At 50.9% G+C, this 15,372-nt stretch overlaps 1 protein-coding gene across 2 annotated transcripts in view; it reads right to left on the bottom strand.

The window, feature by feature from the left end:
• Positions 1-10,481: 10,481 nt before the first annotated feature.
• Positions 10,482-15,372, bottom strand: part of Smad6 (SMAD family member 6) — a 72,502-nt gene continuing 67,611 nt past the window's right edge. For both annotated transcript variants that reach the window (XM_026778962.1, XM_013346466.2), the window contains exon 5: positions 10,482-11,414. In XM_026778962.1, the coding sequence (XP_026634763.1) occupies positions 10,882-11,414 (533 nt within the window). In that variant the 3' untranslated portion in view covers positions 10,482-10,881. The remainder of the gene's footprint in view (positions 11,415-15,372) is intronic.

Raw genomic sequence — 15,372 nt, 5'->3', positions numbered from 1 at the left:
GCTTGGAGAGGCCTTTCCCATCCAGAGATCAAAATCCCCACCGTCTGTGTGGGTTAGTTTCTGGTTCTGCTGGTCTGGAGTTTCACAGCCCCCTCCCTCTGGACTGTGTTCTGCTTTGTAGAGAGAGGTGAAAACGTAGCTGTCGTTCCCTGCCCTCGCTGCCTCAGTTTCCCCAGCACCACTGGAGAGAAGCCAACTTCCTTTTCAGAGGCTTCAGACACTGTCTATCACTGCTCCGAGACCCTGCCAGCCTCCAGCGGTACTTTCCATGGAGAGTTACTGAGTGGTCAGCACTGACAAAAGCCTCAACCTTTTCCTGGGGCCACAGGAACCAAGGCAGCACCATTCAGGAAAAAATAGATCACAAACAGATTTATCAACCTAACCCAAGCCCAGTGAGGTCGTGAGCAAGCACGGGTATGCAGGCACTATGTGTGTCAGGTGTGGAGAGGGGGTTAGGGCTTAAATCCCAGAGGAAGGGCGGGTAAACCGCACTATTGAGATGTCAGTGTTTGGAGAGAAGCACAGGTCATCCAAGAGGACCAGAGCATCTCAGGGAGGAGACAAAGCTCATTTGATACCATCTTGTCCGTGTGTGTGCATCTCTCTGTACTGATGCTAGCCATCTATAAAGGTCGTAATTTGAGGCAAGTAAGATGGCTCAGCAGATAAAGGCGTTGCTGCTAATGTCTAGCTCTTCTTCTAAGGTCCCAGCAACAAATCAGGACATGGTTCTACCAAAGTTCATTCTGGGGAACCAATGAGTTTATTTGGCCCTGTAAGACAGCATAAGCGAGGGGCTACTTACAGGAATGTGGTGCTACTTCCCAGACCTGGCAAGTCTTTACCCAGCAGGGATAGGGCCTTCTACAGCCTGCACAGATGAATGTCCCCTCCATGGGTCCAGCCCTATACTCTAGCCCCACCCCAAGCCACTTGCAATATGGAAGAGTCGCATTCAGCAGGTGGGAGGCAGTGGCTGGAGACCAGGTGGTCTTCCAACCCTCAGAGCCGTCCACGAGGGGATGTAAACAGTCAGCAGAGGCCAGCTGGAATAGTTCTCCTGCAAAGAGACTCAGCTGAGCTCTCCAAGACTGCAGTTGCGTTTCTCGAAGGATGAGCACACACAACAGGTACTTCCCTCATAGACCGAGGGAGTCCTATCTCCAAAACACATCGTCTCAGTTCTGTTGCTGTGAAGAGACACCGTGACCAGGGCAACTCTTATAAAGGGAAAACATTTAATTGAGGTGCCTTACCTTTTCAGAGGTTCAGTCCATTATCATGGTGTGATGTGGCTGTATGCTGCAGCAGGATTGAGAGTCCCTACATCTTGATCTGAAGGCAACAGGAAGTGAACCGAGCCACTGGGTGTGGCTTGAGCATATATGAGGCCTCAAAGCACACCTCCAAAGTGACATACTTCCTCCCACAAGACCACACCTACTCCAACAAAGCCACACTTCCTAATAGTGCCACTCCCTATGGGGGCCATTTCCTTTCAAACACCATGATGTGTAAAGATGGAAGGAGAGAACCAACTCCACAAAGTTGCCCTCTGACACCCACGTGCACATCATACCACAATACCAATAATTTAAATTAAAATTGAATTTTAAAGCCGGGCGGTGGTGGCGCATGCCTTTAATCCCAGCACTCGGGAGGCAGAGGCAGGAGGATCTCTGTGAGTTCGAGACCAGCATGGTCTACAAGAGCTAGTTCCAGGACAGGCTCCAAAACCACAGAGAAACCCTGTCTCGAAAAACCAAAAAAAAAAAAAATTGTATTTTAAATTTAACTAACAATAATTTTTAAAGATTATGATTTTGGTTTTTTTGAGACAGCATTACTCTGTGTAGTCCTGGCTGTACTGGAACTCTCTTTGTAGACCAGGCTGGCCTTGAACACACAGAGATCCGCCTGCCTCTGCCTCCAGAGTGCTGGGATTAAAGGCGTGCGCCACTACTGGCCAGCTAGAGAGGACATCTTAAGCAGAGGACTGGAGGCATAAACCACCATAAACCACCTAGCCCAGCTTTGAGAACCTTACTGGTTCAGCCTAGGGAGAGCAAGGGACTGCAGACTCTGATGGCTCCTTTGTGCTCCCTGAGGAACTGGGACTTGCAAGGCAGTCAGTGAATGGTACCTTTACCCAGGAGGATGCCTGGGCCGGGCTGCACTTTAGGCAGCTGCTGGAGACAGTTGGGTTACCTCTGAGAGACAGCAGCAACATCACAACCTGTCTGGAGCAATGGAGGTCTGGGCTGTGCCAGCTAGGAGGAGATGAACCTGTAGGCACCTAACTCTGCCAGTTGGGTATCCCAGGCTTAGGGGAGGATTCTGGGCCCTTCCTGCTCAGGTCCAATCTCAATGTCCTAACTTCTCTGGGACAAGAGCCAACTCTATTGAGGAACTCAGGAGCTCAAAGAGACATGTTTGGCAACACTGTTTCTGTCCCTCACATTTTTTGTTTGTCTTTTTTTTTTTTTCAAGACAGGGTTTCTCTGTGTAGCCCCCTGACTGTCCTGGAACTCACTCTATAGACCAGGCTGGCCTTGAACTCAGAGATCTGCCTGCCTCTGCCTCCCGAGTGCTGGGATTAAATGTTTGTGCCACCACTTCCTGGTGCCTTTCACCTTCTTAAGCAAGTTAGTGAGCCCCACTGAGCCTCCTTTCTCCACACCTGTAGAATGTGAGCCTGGTGTAAGTCAGTATTCCCTTAGAGAATAGTCTCAGGGCTCCTGTTAACACAGGCAAAAACTCAGGGCCACTTCCCTGATGTCACTTCCCTTCTAACCCAAGAGGGAAGCTGACAGGGAATCTGGGCTCAGACCCACTTAACAGAGGACGCAGCAGAAACCTATACAGTCTTCTAAACCACCAAGTGTGTGCAGTCCAGACCCCAGGTCAGGGCTAAAAACAGAGCAAGTGATCCCTCAAGACAAAACAACTGTCATCATGGCCAGAAATGGTTGAACTCTTTGCTCCCTGTTAGAGAAGAAGAAGGAAGGGGTAAAGAGCCTGCTTGCTGCACACATTAAAAGGCTACTGATCTAGACTGTCTGCGTAGTCCACCATGAATGCCGTCTCTCAGAAGGTTTTGTTTTTCCCCTATGCAAATTCACGAGCAAATGTGTCTCCATTAAAGTGCTAACAAAAGTGCATCTTGGGCCTTTGACAAGTACATACAGGATGGAGATGGAGTATAGTGTGTGTGTGTGTGTGTGTAACTGTGTTGTAAGGGTGTGTGTATTGTATGTCTGTGTGTTGTCTGTGTGTATTGTATGGGTATTGTGTGTGTATTGTATGTATGTGTGTGTTGTGTGTGTTGTATGGGTGTGTGTTGTATATGTGTGCTGTGTGTGTGTTGTATGGGTGTGTTGTATGGGTGTTGTGTGTGTTGTATGGGTGTGTGTTGTATGTGTGTTGTGTGTATGTGTGTTGTATGGGTGTTGTGTGTGTGCTGTATGTGTGTTGTATGGGTGTGGGTGTGTGTATGTGTGTTGTGTGGGTGTGTGTATGTGTTGTATGTGGGTGTGTTGTGTGTATGTGTGGTGTATGGGTGTGTGTGTGTGTGTGCTCATGTGTACATTTCTTGACATTCCAAAAGCTGCATTTTGTTTGTTGCTCATTGATGAGAAATTGAAAGCAAAACTGTTAAAAATAAACATTTACAATGAATAATGCTATTTAAACAAGACTAACAACAACAAAACCCCGACAATAAACAAGATTTTAGAAACAAATACTAAACACTGCTCGCTGGGCCAGGCCTGTCTCAGCTATTCCCAAACATCCACTCTGGTAACCACGTGTCTTCCTGGACGCTCTGGGGCACAAGGCCCCACTCCCCTCCCTACTTCAGTGGATGAGGAAACCAAGGCTCAGGATTTTGAGGGAGTTGCCGAGGTCTCTTAGATGGAGTCAGAGCTGGGTCTGGAGCCCCAGGAGCTGGCTTGGAGGCCCGAGCACTCAGCAACCACAGAAAGTAAAGTTCAGAAGGGGAGTCCCAGTAAAAGGATCCTGGGACCAGAACAGTGTGAGTGTGATTCCTACCTCTGCTCCTGAGCTCTGTGACTTGGACAATCTGCTTGACCTTCTTGAAACTGTCTATCAAATGGACATAGAACTCAATGAGCTGGCAGAAAGTGCCAATAGCTAACAAGCCTTCAGTATTCCATCACTACAGGTAAGACTCCTGTTTCTAGGGTTGTTCTCCTGCATTCCAGAAGCTCCACACGAATTCCCCACTACCAGCCTCTCTTGGGACATAGATTTTGGAATAAGAAAACGGGATTTTTCAGAGACCCTGATCTCCAAAGAAGCAACTATGAAACCATCAAACTCTCAGCCTTTTGTTCGAAAGGGAAACCGAGGGAGACAGAAGTCTTTCTCGGCGCCATTCTGCTGGATTTCTGATTGTACAACCATCCATGTCAAGGTTACCATGTGATTCCCACAGGCTGTGGAATTCTGGGTGCATTATTTGTGGTCTTCTGAGCCCACTGTTGTCTGTTTTGATAATGGTCCCAGAGGCTTCTGTGTTCTCCTCTGCCCTAACAATGGCCTATCTAGCCCAGACAGCCTTTCCTGACACCTCCTCACCCTCTCCAGTAGCTTCCCCATTCCTGATAGACTAAAATGACAGCAGGCCTCCACCGGCTCTTGGGGGCTACATGGAGTCCTCAAAGGTGAAAAATTCAGGAACTCCTTTCTTTAAACAGAGCTTTGAGACCCAAACAGTAAAGAGGAGCTCACTGCTCAGAACCCTGTAGCTGGAAACACCATCCTTCCCATCTGGTGCCTGGTGGCACAGAGGCTTTGAAAGCACAGGGAAGAGAGCAGGTTGGTAGGGGCGGGGGCATGATGATGCATGTACACACATGCCACTGATGCACGTGCCACGGATGCACGTACCACGGATGCATGTGCCACGGGTGCACGTGTCACTGAACCATGCTCTTGAAAGTGAAACAGACTCACCAGGCGGCTCAGCACTAAGCATGTCCGCTCTTGCATAGAACCCGGCTTTGGTCCCCAGCACCCACATCCAGCAGCTCACAACCACCTGTTACTCCAGCTCCAGCGGATCTGATGTCCTCTCCTGGCCTCTGAAGACATCTGTACTCATGTGCACATACACGCACAGACTCGCATAGTTAAAACTAATAAAAAAATAAATCTCTTAAAGTGGAAGGGAAGATGTGGTGTCACTCAATAAGTAGAGTACCTGCCTAGCATGAAATTGGATGTGGTAGAGGGCACACCAGTCCCAGTACTTGAGACGTAGAGGCAGGAGGATCAGAAGTTCATGGCCACCCTTGGCTACGTAGTGAGTTTGGGGCTTGTCTAAAACAAACAAACACATAAATAAATAAAAGGGGCCCATGAGGTGGCTCAGTTGATAAAGCTGTCCTGGAACTCACTTTGTAGACCAGGCTGGCCTCAAACTCATAGAGACCCACCTGCCTCTGCCTCCCAAGCGCTAGGACTAAAGGTGTGCGCCATCACGCTCTGCTATAAAATGCTTCTCTTGCAAACACCAGGGCATGAGTTTGATCCTCAGCACTCAGTGAGAAACCAGTGGGCATGCTCTGCACACTTGTAGCCCAGCTTTGGGGAGGCAGAGACAGGTACATCTTCAGGACATATCCACCAGCCAGTCTAGCCTTGTCTTCAAGCCCAGAGCCACAGTGAGGGAACATGCCTCAAAAAACAAGAAGGGGCTGTTGTCCTCGTTGGCTTTCTATTGCTGTGATGGAAAGCCATGACCAAAAGCAGCCTTGGGAGGAAAGGGTTTGTTTGACTTACACTTCCACACAATAGTCTATCACTGAGGGAAGTCAGAGCAGAAACTCAAGGCAGAGACCTGGAGGCAGGAGCTGAAGCAGAGGCCACAGGGGAGTGCTGTTTACTGGTTTGCTCAGATCCCTTTCTTTTTTGCTTTTTCTTCTTTTCTTTCTTTCTCTGTCTAGTCCTAGTTGTTCTGGAACTCATGTTGTAGATCAGGCTGGCCTTGAACGCAGAGATTTGCCTGTCTCTGCCTCCAGGTACTGGGAGTTCAGCTACCCACTTACAACACACACACACACACACACACACACACACACACACACACACACAGTTTCTCTGTGTAACTTTGGCTGTTTTAGAATTTGTTGACCAGACTGACCTTGTTCAGCTACCCACTTACAACACACACACACACACACACACACACACACACACACACACAGTTTCTCTGTGTAACTTTGGCTGTTTTAGAATTTGTTGACCAGGCTGACCTTGAACTCACAGAGGTGCGCCTACCTCTGCCTCCAGAGTGCAGGGATTTAAGGTGTGCACCACCATGCCTGGCTCAGCTACCTTTCTTATACCAGGACCACCTCCCATGGATTACATTATCTGCACTGGGTTGGGTCCTTCCACATCAATTAAGCGAGTGTTCCACAGACTTGCTCACAGCCCAACCTGATGGAGGTATTTTCTTAACTGAAGTTCTCTCTTCCCAGATGACTCTAGCGTGTGCCAAGTTGACCCAACAAACAAAACCAATCAGAAACCCAGGTGGGATTGTTCGACATGTAAAAGTACTTGCTGTGCAAGCCCGGTAACCTGAGTTTTAATTCTCAGAGCCAAGAACCGACTCCAAGGTGTTGTCCTCTGACCTCCACATACCCTCCATGGCAAGCATAAGTGTGCGCGCGCACACACACAAACACAGTGATAATTAACTTAATTCAAAAACCAAATGGGTGGGTCCTGAGAAACGACACCTGAGATTGACCTCTGGCCTCCACAAATACAATATGTATGTGCACCTGCCTGCACAAGTGCACACACACGTACACACATGCACACACAGGGATGTACACACACAGGCAGGCACATCCTCACACATGCACAAACGCACACATATGTGTATGCACACACACACACACACACACACACATAAGTTCTGTTACATATATTTTACCAAAGTAAAACCCCAACCACCTGCCTTCCTTTCCTCTCCAAAGCTTCTCTTGGTGCTGGCCTCAACTGAAGGTGCTCCAGATTTGGCTCCCTATGTGGCCCCAGTGAGCACTTCACCCTCTCTGGTCCTCAGTTCTGTCATGGGAATAGAATTAGAGGCACTCTGGGAATTTCCCAGCACTGATGTGTCCCAGCCTGCCTTCTAGATCACCCAATGGACCTCCCATCTCCATGACCATCTAAGATACAATAAGGCTGCAGGTTCTGAGTCCCTGAGCCTCAGGCAGGGTGAGTAGTCTTGGTGACTATGAGAAAAGCCAGCTGGGGGTTGTTACAGCATCCTAGTAAACACACCCCTCTGGAGGCCTTCCTGGTCCCTTAGAGTTTATAGAATACACCCACATCCCTGCTCTCTGTGACCCTTTCATTCTACAAACATCCTAGGTCTGTCCCCTGTGCCCAAGACTGGGCTAGCCCAGAGCCCTGGGGGAAGGGAGATGCTTAGAGGCATGATGGTGGGAATATGGTTGGAGCAGGCTGGCTGGAGAGATGAAGGCAGACTGGCCAGGGCTGGTGAATGGGAGAAGATGAGGGAGCCGGTAGAGTCAGGCAGTGCCAGGTTCCCTCCGCCATCACCTCTGAGCCACTGACACTCTAAAGGCTGACCTCCATCCTTAGGGAAAGGAAGGCAGCCCTGCACCATGGAGAATGCACACTCCCACTTGTTAGTGGATAGCATTCTGGGTAGAAATGGATTGGAGTGAGAAGCAGAGGGGCTTGGGTGGCCACGACTAGGCAGGCACACCAGGTGGCAGGCGACTGGCCAGGATTGCCAGAAAGTGACAGATCTAGCTTCAAGTCCTCCTGCTTGCTGTGTATCCAAATCCAGTCCAACCCTCTTGGGCTGCCATTCGGGTCCCCTGGTACTGTCACTGAATCCTCAATGTGTGCTGGTTCTGAGTGCCACCAGCATGAATTCGCATGCCCTTACCGTTCCCAATACTAGCCAAGCCCACCTTTACCGATGAGGGAGTCAAGTAAGAGGTGGCGAGTAAGTCACTTGCCCATGGTCACTTAGAATAAGGCAGCTACAGCCAGAGATAGCTGGAGGTTTGGTTTTTTGTTGTCATTGTTTTGTTTTGAGATAGGATTTCTCTGTGTAGCTTTGGAGCCCGTCCAGGAACTCTGTAGACCAGGTTGGCCTTGAACTCACAGAGATCCTCCTTCCTCTGCCTTCCAAGAGGCACATGCCACCACCACCCAGCCTGCACTGGAGTTTTTAGGCCTCTGCCGTGTGTGGGGTAGGAGATTGTAGGGAGGAGGAGGGCTGGGTCAGAGATGAAGAGGTTTGCAGGACCAGCAGCTCCCTAGAGAGGAATAAAGTGTGCACGTTGCTGTGTGACTTCAGGCACTCAGACTCCCTCTCTGAACCTCACTTGGAGGCATGAGCACAAAGTACTCAAGCCACCATTCCCCATTAGCCTGCTTTTCTCATTCCCAAATGAGTGGTTTAACCCTAACCCTCAAATAGACCCAAAGACAAAGGCAGAGGCGAAGATGGGGGCGATGTGCTGAATGGAAAGAGCCCAGTGGAGGTATTAGCTCTCCTGCAAAAACTTAGTCCATTTCAGGTGTCCCCTTGGGACCTAAGCTGCCCGAGCATCTGTTTGGGGACAGTAAATCCCACCTACCTCCTTTTCTAGGGCTAAGAGCATTCTCCAGGCCTCGGGCTCTGTTTAGAAGCCTCTCTTTGGAGCATGAGTCAGTCATCAGATCGTGGGTGGTCTGGGGGGTGACCAGGATGTCACTGCCGGGTACTGGGTTGGAGGCAGCTGCTGCCCGAGATGGCCAACTAGCAACTCCAGAGACAAGCTCCAGGGACCCAGCACCCTCACCTGGAACCTGAGGGGCTGGAGCGGAGCTCAGGCCCTTGGGAGCAAAGGCAGTCATAGAACAAGTGAGCTGGCTAAGGACCTGTGGTGGTCAGTCTAAGGACTGGAACCCACGTGTGCACACACACAAAACAAACAAATGAATGAATAAATGGATGTCATTTGAAAGGAAAAGGCAGCTATGGTCTCAGCTGGGTTCATTCCCCTCCTGCAGCTGGGTCCCTTACCAGTGGTCTTTAAGAAGGTCCATTTGCTGCAGGTCTGATGACCCGAGTTTGATCACTGGAACTCATATGATGAACACCTGCAAACTGACCTCTGACCTCTTCTACATGGATGTCATGGCACACACAGAGACACATACACACAAAGATAAATAAATAAATAAATATGATCTGTGATTCCTATCACCTGCCCTGTCCACCTGCACTCCCTTGTAACCACCACACGTGAGGACAGGAAGGGCTCACACGATCAGCAGAAGGCAGCAGAGCTGACGTGATTGTGGGATTCGGTAGCTTCCGGCTTGGTCAGTCCCATGAACAACTTGCTCTGGGAAAGCCTTGTCATAAGAACTCCGAGGGTTGGACCTTTCGGTGAGGAAGTGGCCCCGTGAGTAGACCCGGAGCAGAGCTTTCAGCTCAGTTAGCCTGAGGCCGCCACAGCCAGATGCCTAGCTTGGCATAAGCTCTGCGCAGCCACCAGAAGCACCTGGCTCCAGCCACAGCAATCACGGGCAAGGAGAAATAGTGGCAACTTAAACTGCTGCGGTGGGCCAATTTACAGACTCCTCGGAGCTCCGTATGTCCATGTCAGTCTCCAAGAGAAGACACGGAGCCCTTCTGTGAGGATGGCCCCCGGAAAACTGCCCTCATACTCTCCGCTCCTACAGTGTGATGGGCCATCCAACCACCAACTGCAAAATGCCCCGTTCTGAACCAGAACCCATACTCTCTACTTTTCATGCTCATGTGGCAGATTTTAAGTGTGTGTGTGTGTGCACGCGCGCACGCGTGTGTGAGCTTGTGTGTATGTCCCCTTATCAAGGTCCTAAGAGAAGCCCTACTCCAGAGCTCAAGATGGGTCAAGATGGGAAGTAGGTCTCCAACGTTCTTCCTCAGACTGTGGTGAGATGGTGTTTTCTAGTTTGCTCAGAGCTCTGAGAGGGACCTGAGCCTCTCCCGTCAGACCAGACCAGCCTCTCTCTCTGTCTCTGTCTCTGTGTCTCTGTCTCTCTCTCTCCCCCTCCAGCACTCAGTGGACACGCCCCAGCCTGGACAAGGAGGAACAAGCCCTGGCTTGGTTCTTATGTATAAACAAATCCTCTCTCCTTTTCTTTCCCCCTTCTTTCCTTTGTTCTGCAGCCTAGAACTCCGACATAGCTGCGGACAGCCTTCAAGTACTGATCCTCCTGCCTCCACTTCTCAAGGACTGGGATTACAGGCATGTGCCACCACGTCCAAACAGCTCCCTTTTCAGTTGACTCCCTCTGCTCCAAATCCAGTATGCACTGAAACCACATCCCCGATGGCTCCAAGGCCTACTGAAGTCCTGAAGGTTTCCTCTTTGCAAGAAAGATAGCTTAAAAAAAAAGCTATAATGCAAACGCTTTATTATCAAGAGTGACTGGTATTAGTTTTGTCTGGGCATTAATAGTTTAAAAAAACCATACACCAAACCCAGGTTTGCCACCTAGTTCTGCTGTATAATTTTCTTTAAAAAAGGAAAGAGGGAAAGAAAGAAAAAAATATATCTGTATTGAAAGAATTACAAGCCAAAGTGCGTCTTTCTTGTTTCTCCATATACACACATTGCACCATATATAAATAATTACGTTGTAAAAATGACTCCATAATTACAAGTATAATATATATTTCCATATAATATATAAAACTTTATATTAAATCTAGGTAGATGATATCTGGGGGAAGGGCGAGGTTGTCCCTGGGGGGGCGTCTCTGGGCGCTGACCCCCGGAGGTGGGGGGACGCTGCAGCGCAGTGGCAGCCTCGATGCTATCTGTGGTTGTTGAGGAGGATCTCCAGCCAGCAGGGGCAGGAGGTGATGAACTGTCGCGAGTAGCAGGGTCCCCAGCCCTTGGCGAAGCTGATGCGCACGCTGTGTGGGTCGTAGGGGCCATGGGCGGCGTCTGCGTGCTGCAACAGCCCTGAGCGCTCAAAGTCGAACACCTTGATGGAGTAGCCCGGCGGCACCTTGCGCACGACCAGGGCGCGGCCTCCGGGCGCATCCAGCGTGGGAGAGTTAACGAAGATGGGGTGCTCGCCCCGGTTGTAGGCCCACACACCGTCTGGCTCCTTGCTGAGCAGGATGCCGAAGCCGATCTTGCTGCGTGTGCGCCGCACCGACTCACTGCGCTGTTCCAGGTTGAGCTGGCCCAGGCAGAAGCCGCTGCCCTGAGGTAGGTCGTAGAAGATGCTGACGGCCTGGTCGTACACCGCATAGAGGCGGCCCACGCGCGTCCGGTGCTCCCAGTAAGCCACGCTGCACCAGTGACTCGGCTTGGTGGCATCTGGAGACATGCTTGCATCTGCAGGGCAAGCACAGGAAATGGCAAGGTTACTGCGGGTGGGGAAGCTAGGGGAGGCTAGGCAAGGTTTTCCAAGGACAACCAGCATATGTGTACCAACCAGGCCACTGTGTGCCAGACCGTCAAATAACTGATCACACAGTGGGGATTTATCACTCTTTAAAAATAATAAAAAATTGCTGGGCAGTGGTGGCTCACACACTTGAGGCCGAGGCAGGTGGATCTCTGTGAGTTCGAGGTCAGCCTGGGTCTACAGAGCTAGTTCCAGGCTGTTACGCAGAGAAACCCAGTCTCGGTGGGAAAAGCAAAAACAAACAAAAAACAAGACATCTGTGTCTGTCTGTATTTATGTGTGGTGGAGTCCTTCCAACTAGGTAGCAAGCCTCTTTACCAACTGAGCAGTGTGCTTCCCTCCTCCCCACACAAGACGATGAACTTACAGTATGCAGACCATGATGCCTACTGTGTGCTAGACCCTGGGGTACACAGATAGGAACCACATCCAGCTTCTGCCCACTATAATTTTACATCTAGGAGAGATAAACACCAACAAACACAAATAGAACCTATAATCTACCAAGCGAGAGTAGCAATCTTATAAGACCCTGTTTCTAAGGCCACCAGGGGCTGCCCGAGTTGCACAGAGGCCCACCGGGATGTGATTCGAACCCCTTAGTCCAAGACTCCACACCAGTAGAGCTCCTCAAGGGGCCTCCAGCACGGGACACGGGTAATTAAGGTGGGGAGCTCTTAGAGTAAGGCGTGGTTGCATACTTTGTTGGCCTTCAATAAATACGGCTACCTGGCATGGTGGCATGCACTTTCTGCCTCAAGTCCTAGGAGGTGGAAGATGCAGGATGATGGTTCAAACCAGCTTGGGCAACAGATTGAGGCCCCCATCCCCCCACAAAGAACAATGCTGACTGCCTGCCTTAGTCTCCCTGTGGTCCTTACCAAGTTGACTTTCCAGTTCTCCAAGAACCACAGGCACTTCTGAGCAGCATCACTTGGCGGCTGCTAAGTGCTATTCTGAAAAGTGGGCTTTGCTCTCCAATGGATGTGTCTTTTCTGAGGTGTGTGTAGCTCCTCTCTGGGCCTTAGCTTTTCCACTGGAGAGCAGAAACCTCTGCTCTGTTCTGTGGCCTTGAAACGCTGCCCCCACTCAAAGTGGGAGATTTCTGCACTTGTGAGGACCTCATGCAGCACGTCTGTCTGGGAAGGTGGTCCCAGATCCCAAGCCCTTGGGTACGGCACACTTTTCAGATGCCAAAGCCTCTGGTAGCCTGTCTTTGCTTTGGGCTCACAGCTCTGAGAGGCAAGCGGGCACCATGACTGCCCAGTGAGGTGATACGATCTGTTGTGCCAGCTTCTGGCCAGGCCCTTCTGAACACAGAAACAAACATTTACCCAACTCTTCCCAGGGAAACTGACCAATGCTCAACCCAAGCCCAGGTGAGCAACCATCACTGGGACCATAAGGCCAGCTCTGCAGAGTCCGCTCAAGTCCTACTTCTCAGCCCTGGGCTCTGGGACACCTTTTCACCCATACAAGGCTGCCTGACTCCTAGCAGGAAACTGCCCAAGAGGCCTTCCGTAGGCTGCCACCTTGGGCTGCACAAGGACCTTATGAACAGGCTCTTTGCCATTTGTTGTTCAGGTGCCAGCCAGGTTCCTCCGTCTGCTGAGGGCAGTCAATCTTCACACCAGCTAAAAGCTAGGTAAAGGGGGAGCAGGGGACAGCAAGGAGATCCTGGCTATGCTCAACTAAGTGTCCTTGGCAAGTGGACTTAGATAACTCAAGCTCGAGTCCATGGCAGGTGACCAGGATCAGAAAGATCCAGAACTCCATCCTGCCAAGCCACTGTTCCTCTCTGTACCCATCCATCTGGCACAGGCCTGGGAAACTCAAGGACCAGAAAAACAGGGCTATGCTTAGCGGCCATGAGCTTCCGGTACTGCTCACAGACAGCAGGACATCCTCTAGTGAGCTAGACCAAGTGAGGTCAAGAAGCTAAGTGAGGAGCCTGAGTATGCTGGGAGCAGAGCCGGGGTGGGTAGCAGGCATCTCTGGGCACCTCCTATGAGGTGTGCACTGCCTTCGTAGGTGAGGAAACTGAACCCCAGAATCTGGAGCCAGCCTCAATGAGGGCACACCTCGTGCATGTGCTGCCAGTGATAAGATGCAAGGTAGCTGGCACAAGCCAAGCAAGAAATCTCCCGCCGAGCAACACCCAGACCCCAAGTCAACCCACTAGAGGGCGCTCTTCTCCATTCTCCAGGCCAGTGGTTCTCAACCTACCTAATGCTGTGACACTTTACTACATATAGTTCCTCAAGTTGTGATGACCTCGCCCCCCCCAGCATAAATTTTCATTGCTACTTCATGAATGTAATTTTGCTACTGTTATTCATTGTAATGTCAATATTTTTGGAGACAGAGGTTTGCCAAAGGCGTCTCGACGGCTGCTCTAGGCAGAGTGTCTGCCAGGCAGGCTCTTCCTTACAACTGCACTGGGCCAGTCACTTCCCTCTGTAAGCCTCAGTTTCCCTATCTGTAATGGCAACTGATCTAAGGGCCTGTAGGTCCTGTAGGCACTTGCTTCCCTCGCTGACTAAGGGAACCGATTACATCTGGGTACAATGTAGCGCCGTGTCCAGCTTCTCCTAAAGGAGGGAATGTGCCAGGGGCCCCATGCAGGGGGATGTGGGGGTGGAGTGGGGGGAGATACTTTCTCCTTGCCAGCTTCTAGAAGGCTTTGCAACTCAAGTCCAGCTGGACTCGCTGTTTCTCTCAGCTCCCTGCCCTGATCCCTAGCCTGGCCACAGGATCCTTCACCGGGGTGGGGGTTACCATATGAGCTGGGGTGAACAGCTCCAGCTGTTTGACTCTGGATGCCCTGTGCTGGACCCATCTCCACCCCCCGTGGCTCTTAAGCTAACCGGCTTCCAAATTCCAGAAGGTAGCCAGTCTGCTGCCCTCTTTGATCACGCTCTCGGCCTTTAACTCCAGCATCCTCTGGTCCTGGACAAAGGGCCTGCTTGGGTCAGTGACTCTGGGGATGGCCTACTCCCCATACTCCCTACATCTACACAGGAGCAGAAAAATCTCTCATGTCCTCTCTGGGTTCTCCTCCCCCATCCTTACGACGCTGTGAGCACACTGAGGCAGAGGAAGGAAATAAACAAAGCACATCATATGTGTCAGGTGCCTAGTTCATGGAAGCCCATCCTGAAGGTGAGTTCAGCCTCAGGTCTGAGGGCAGCGAAGGGTAGTGGGCACGGACCCTGAGAGTGACCCCTGCCCCGAGTCTCAGAGTTCCTCAGAATCATCTCATCTGGTGGAGATACCAAGGTGCCCCTAGAAAGGTGTGTGTGTGTGTGTGTGTGTGTGTGTGTGTATGTACTGTGGAGGGAGGGGGTGAACCCGGGACCTTAGGCATGCTACACAAGAGCTCTACCACTGAGCAACACCCCAAACCCACGCCACACTTTAAGAGGGAAATGGGGTGGGGAGCGATGGCACAGAACTCACCTCTGCTTTATTTTGTCCTATGGGTATTTACTTTCTAATTCTATTTTTCCCTCCATGAACTAAGGAAAACTTGGTCTAGAGCGGGCCTGTGGGTTCTACAAGTGCAGTTTATACCTGGAAGGTGGCACCCGGGCTGCAGGGGGTGGGTGGCGGGGGTGCAGTGCAGAGTGATTGCCTGATGACGTGAAACAGAGAGAGAGAAAACTGGGGCCAGGACCTAAGATCCTTGAATGAGTCAAACACTTTGAATGACAGGGAACAAAGGCTGCAGCCACGTGACTAGCTGAGCAGCCACCAGCAAGCCACCCCTCCACCCCACACTGGAGACTTATCAATCACCGAGGGTTCTGCTCACAGGAGGTCGCGGTGGACTTGCTAGAAACTCAAACAGTAAATCAAGCGGTCATTTTGCTCATTGGCTCTGGG

Source organism: Microtus ochrogaster, chromosome 5 (genome assembly GCF_000317375.1).
Source record: "Microtus ochrogaster isolate Prairie Vole_2 chromosome 5, MicOch1.0, whole genome shotgun sequence".
In the NCBI taxonomy this organism is placed as follows: domain Eukaryota; kingdom Metazoa; phylum Chordata; class Mammalia; order Rodentia; family Cricetidae; genus Microtus; species Microtus ochrogaster.
Note: the sequence above shows the minus strand (reverse complement) of the source record. Positions and strands in the feature narration are given on the sequence as shown.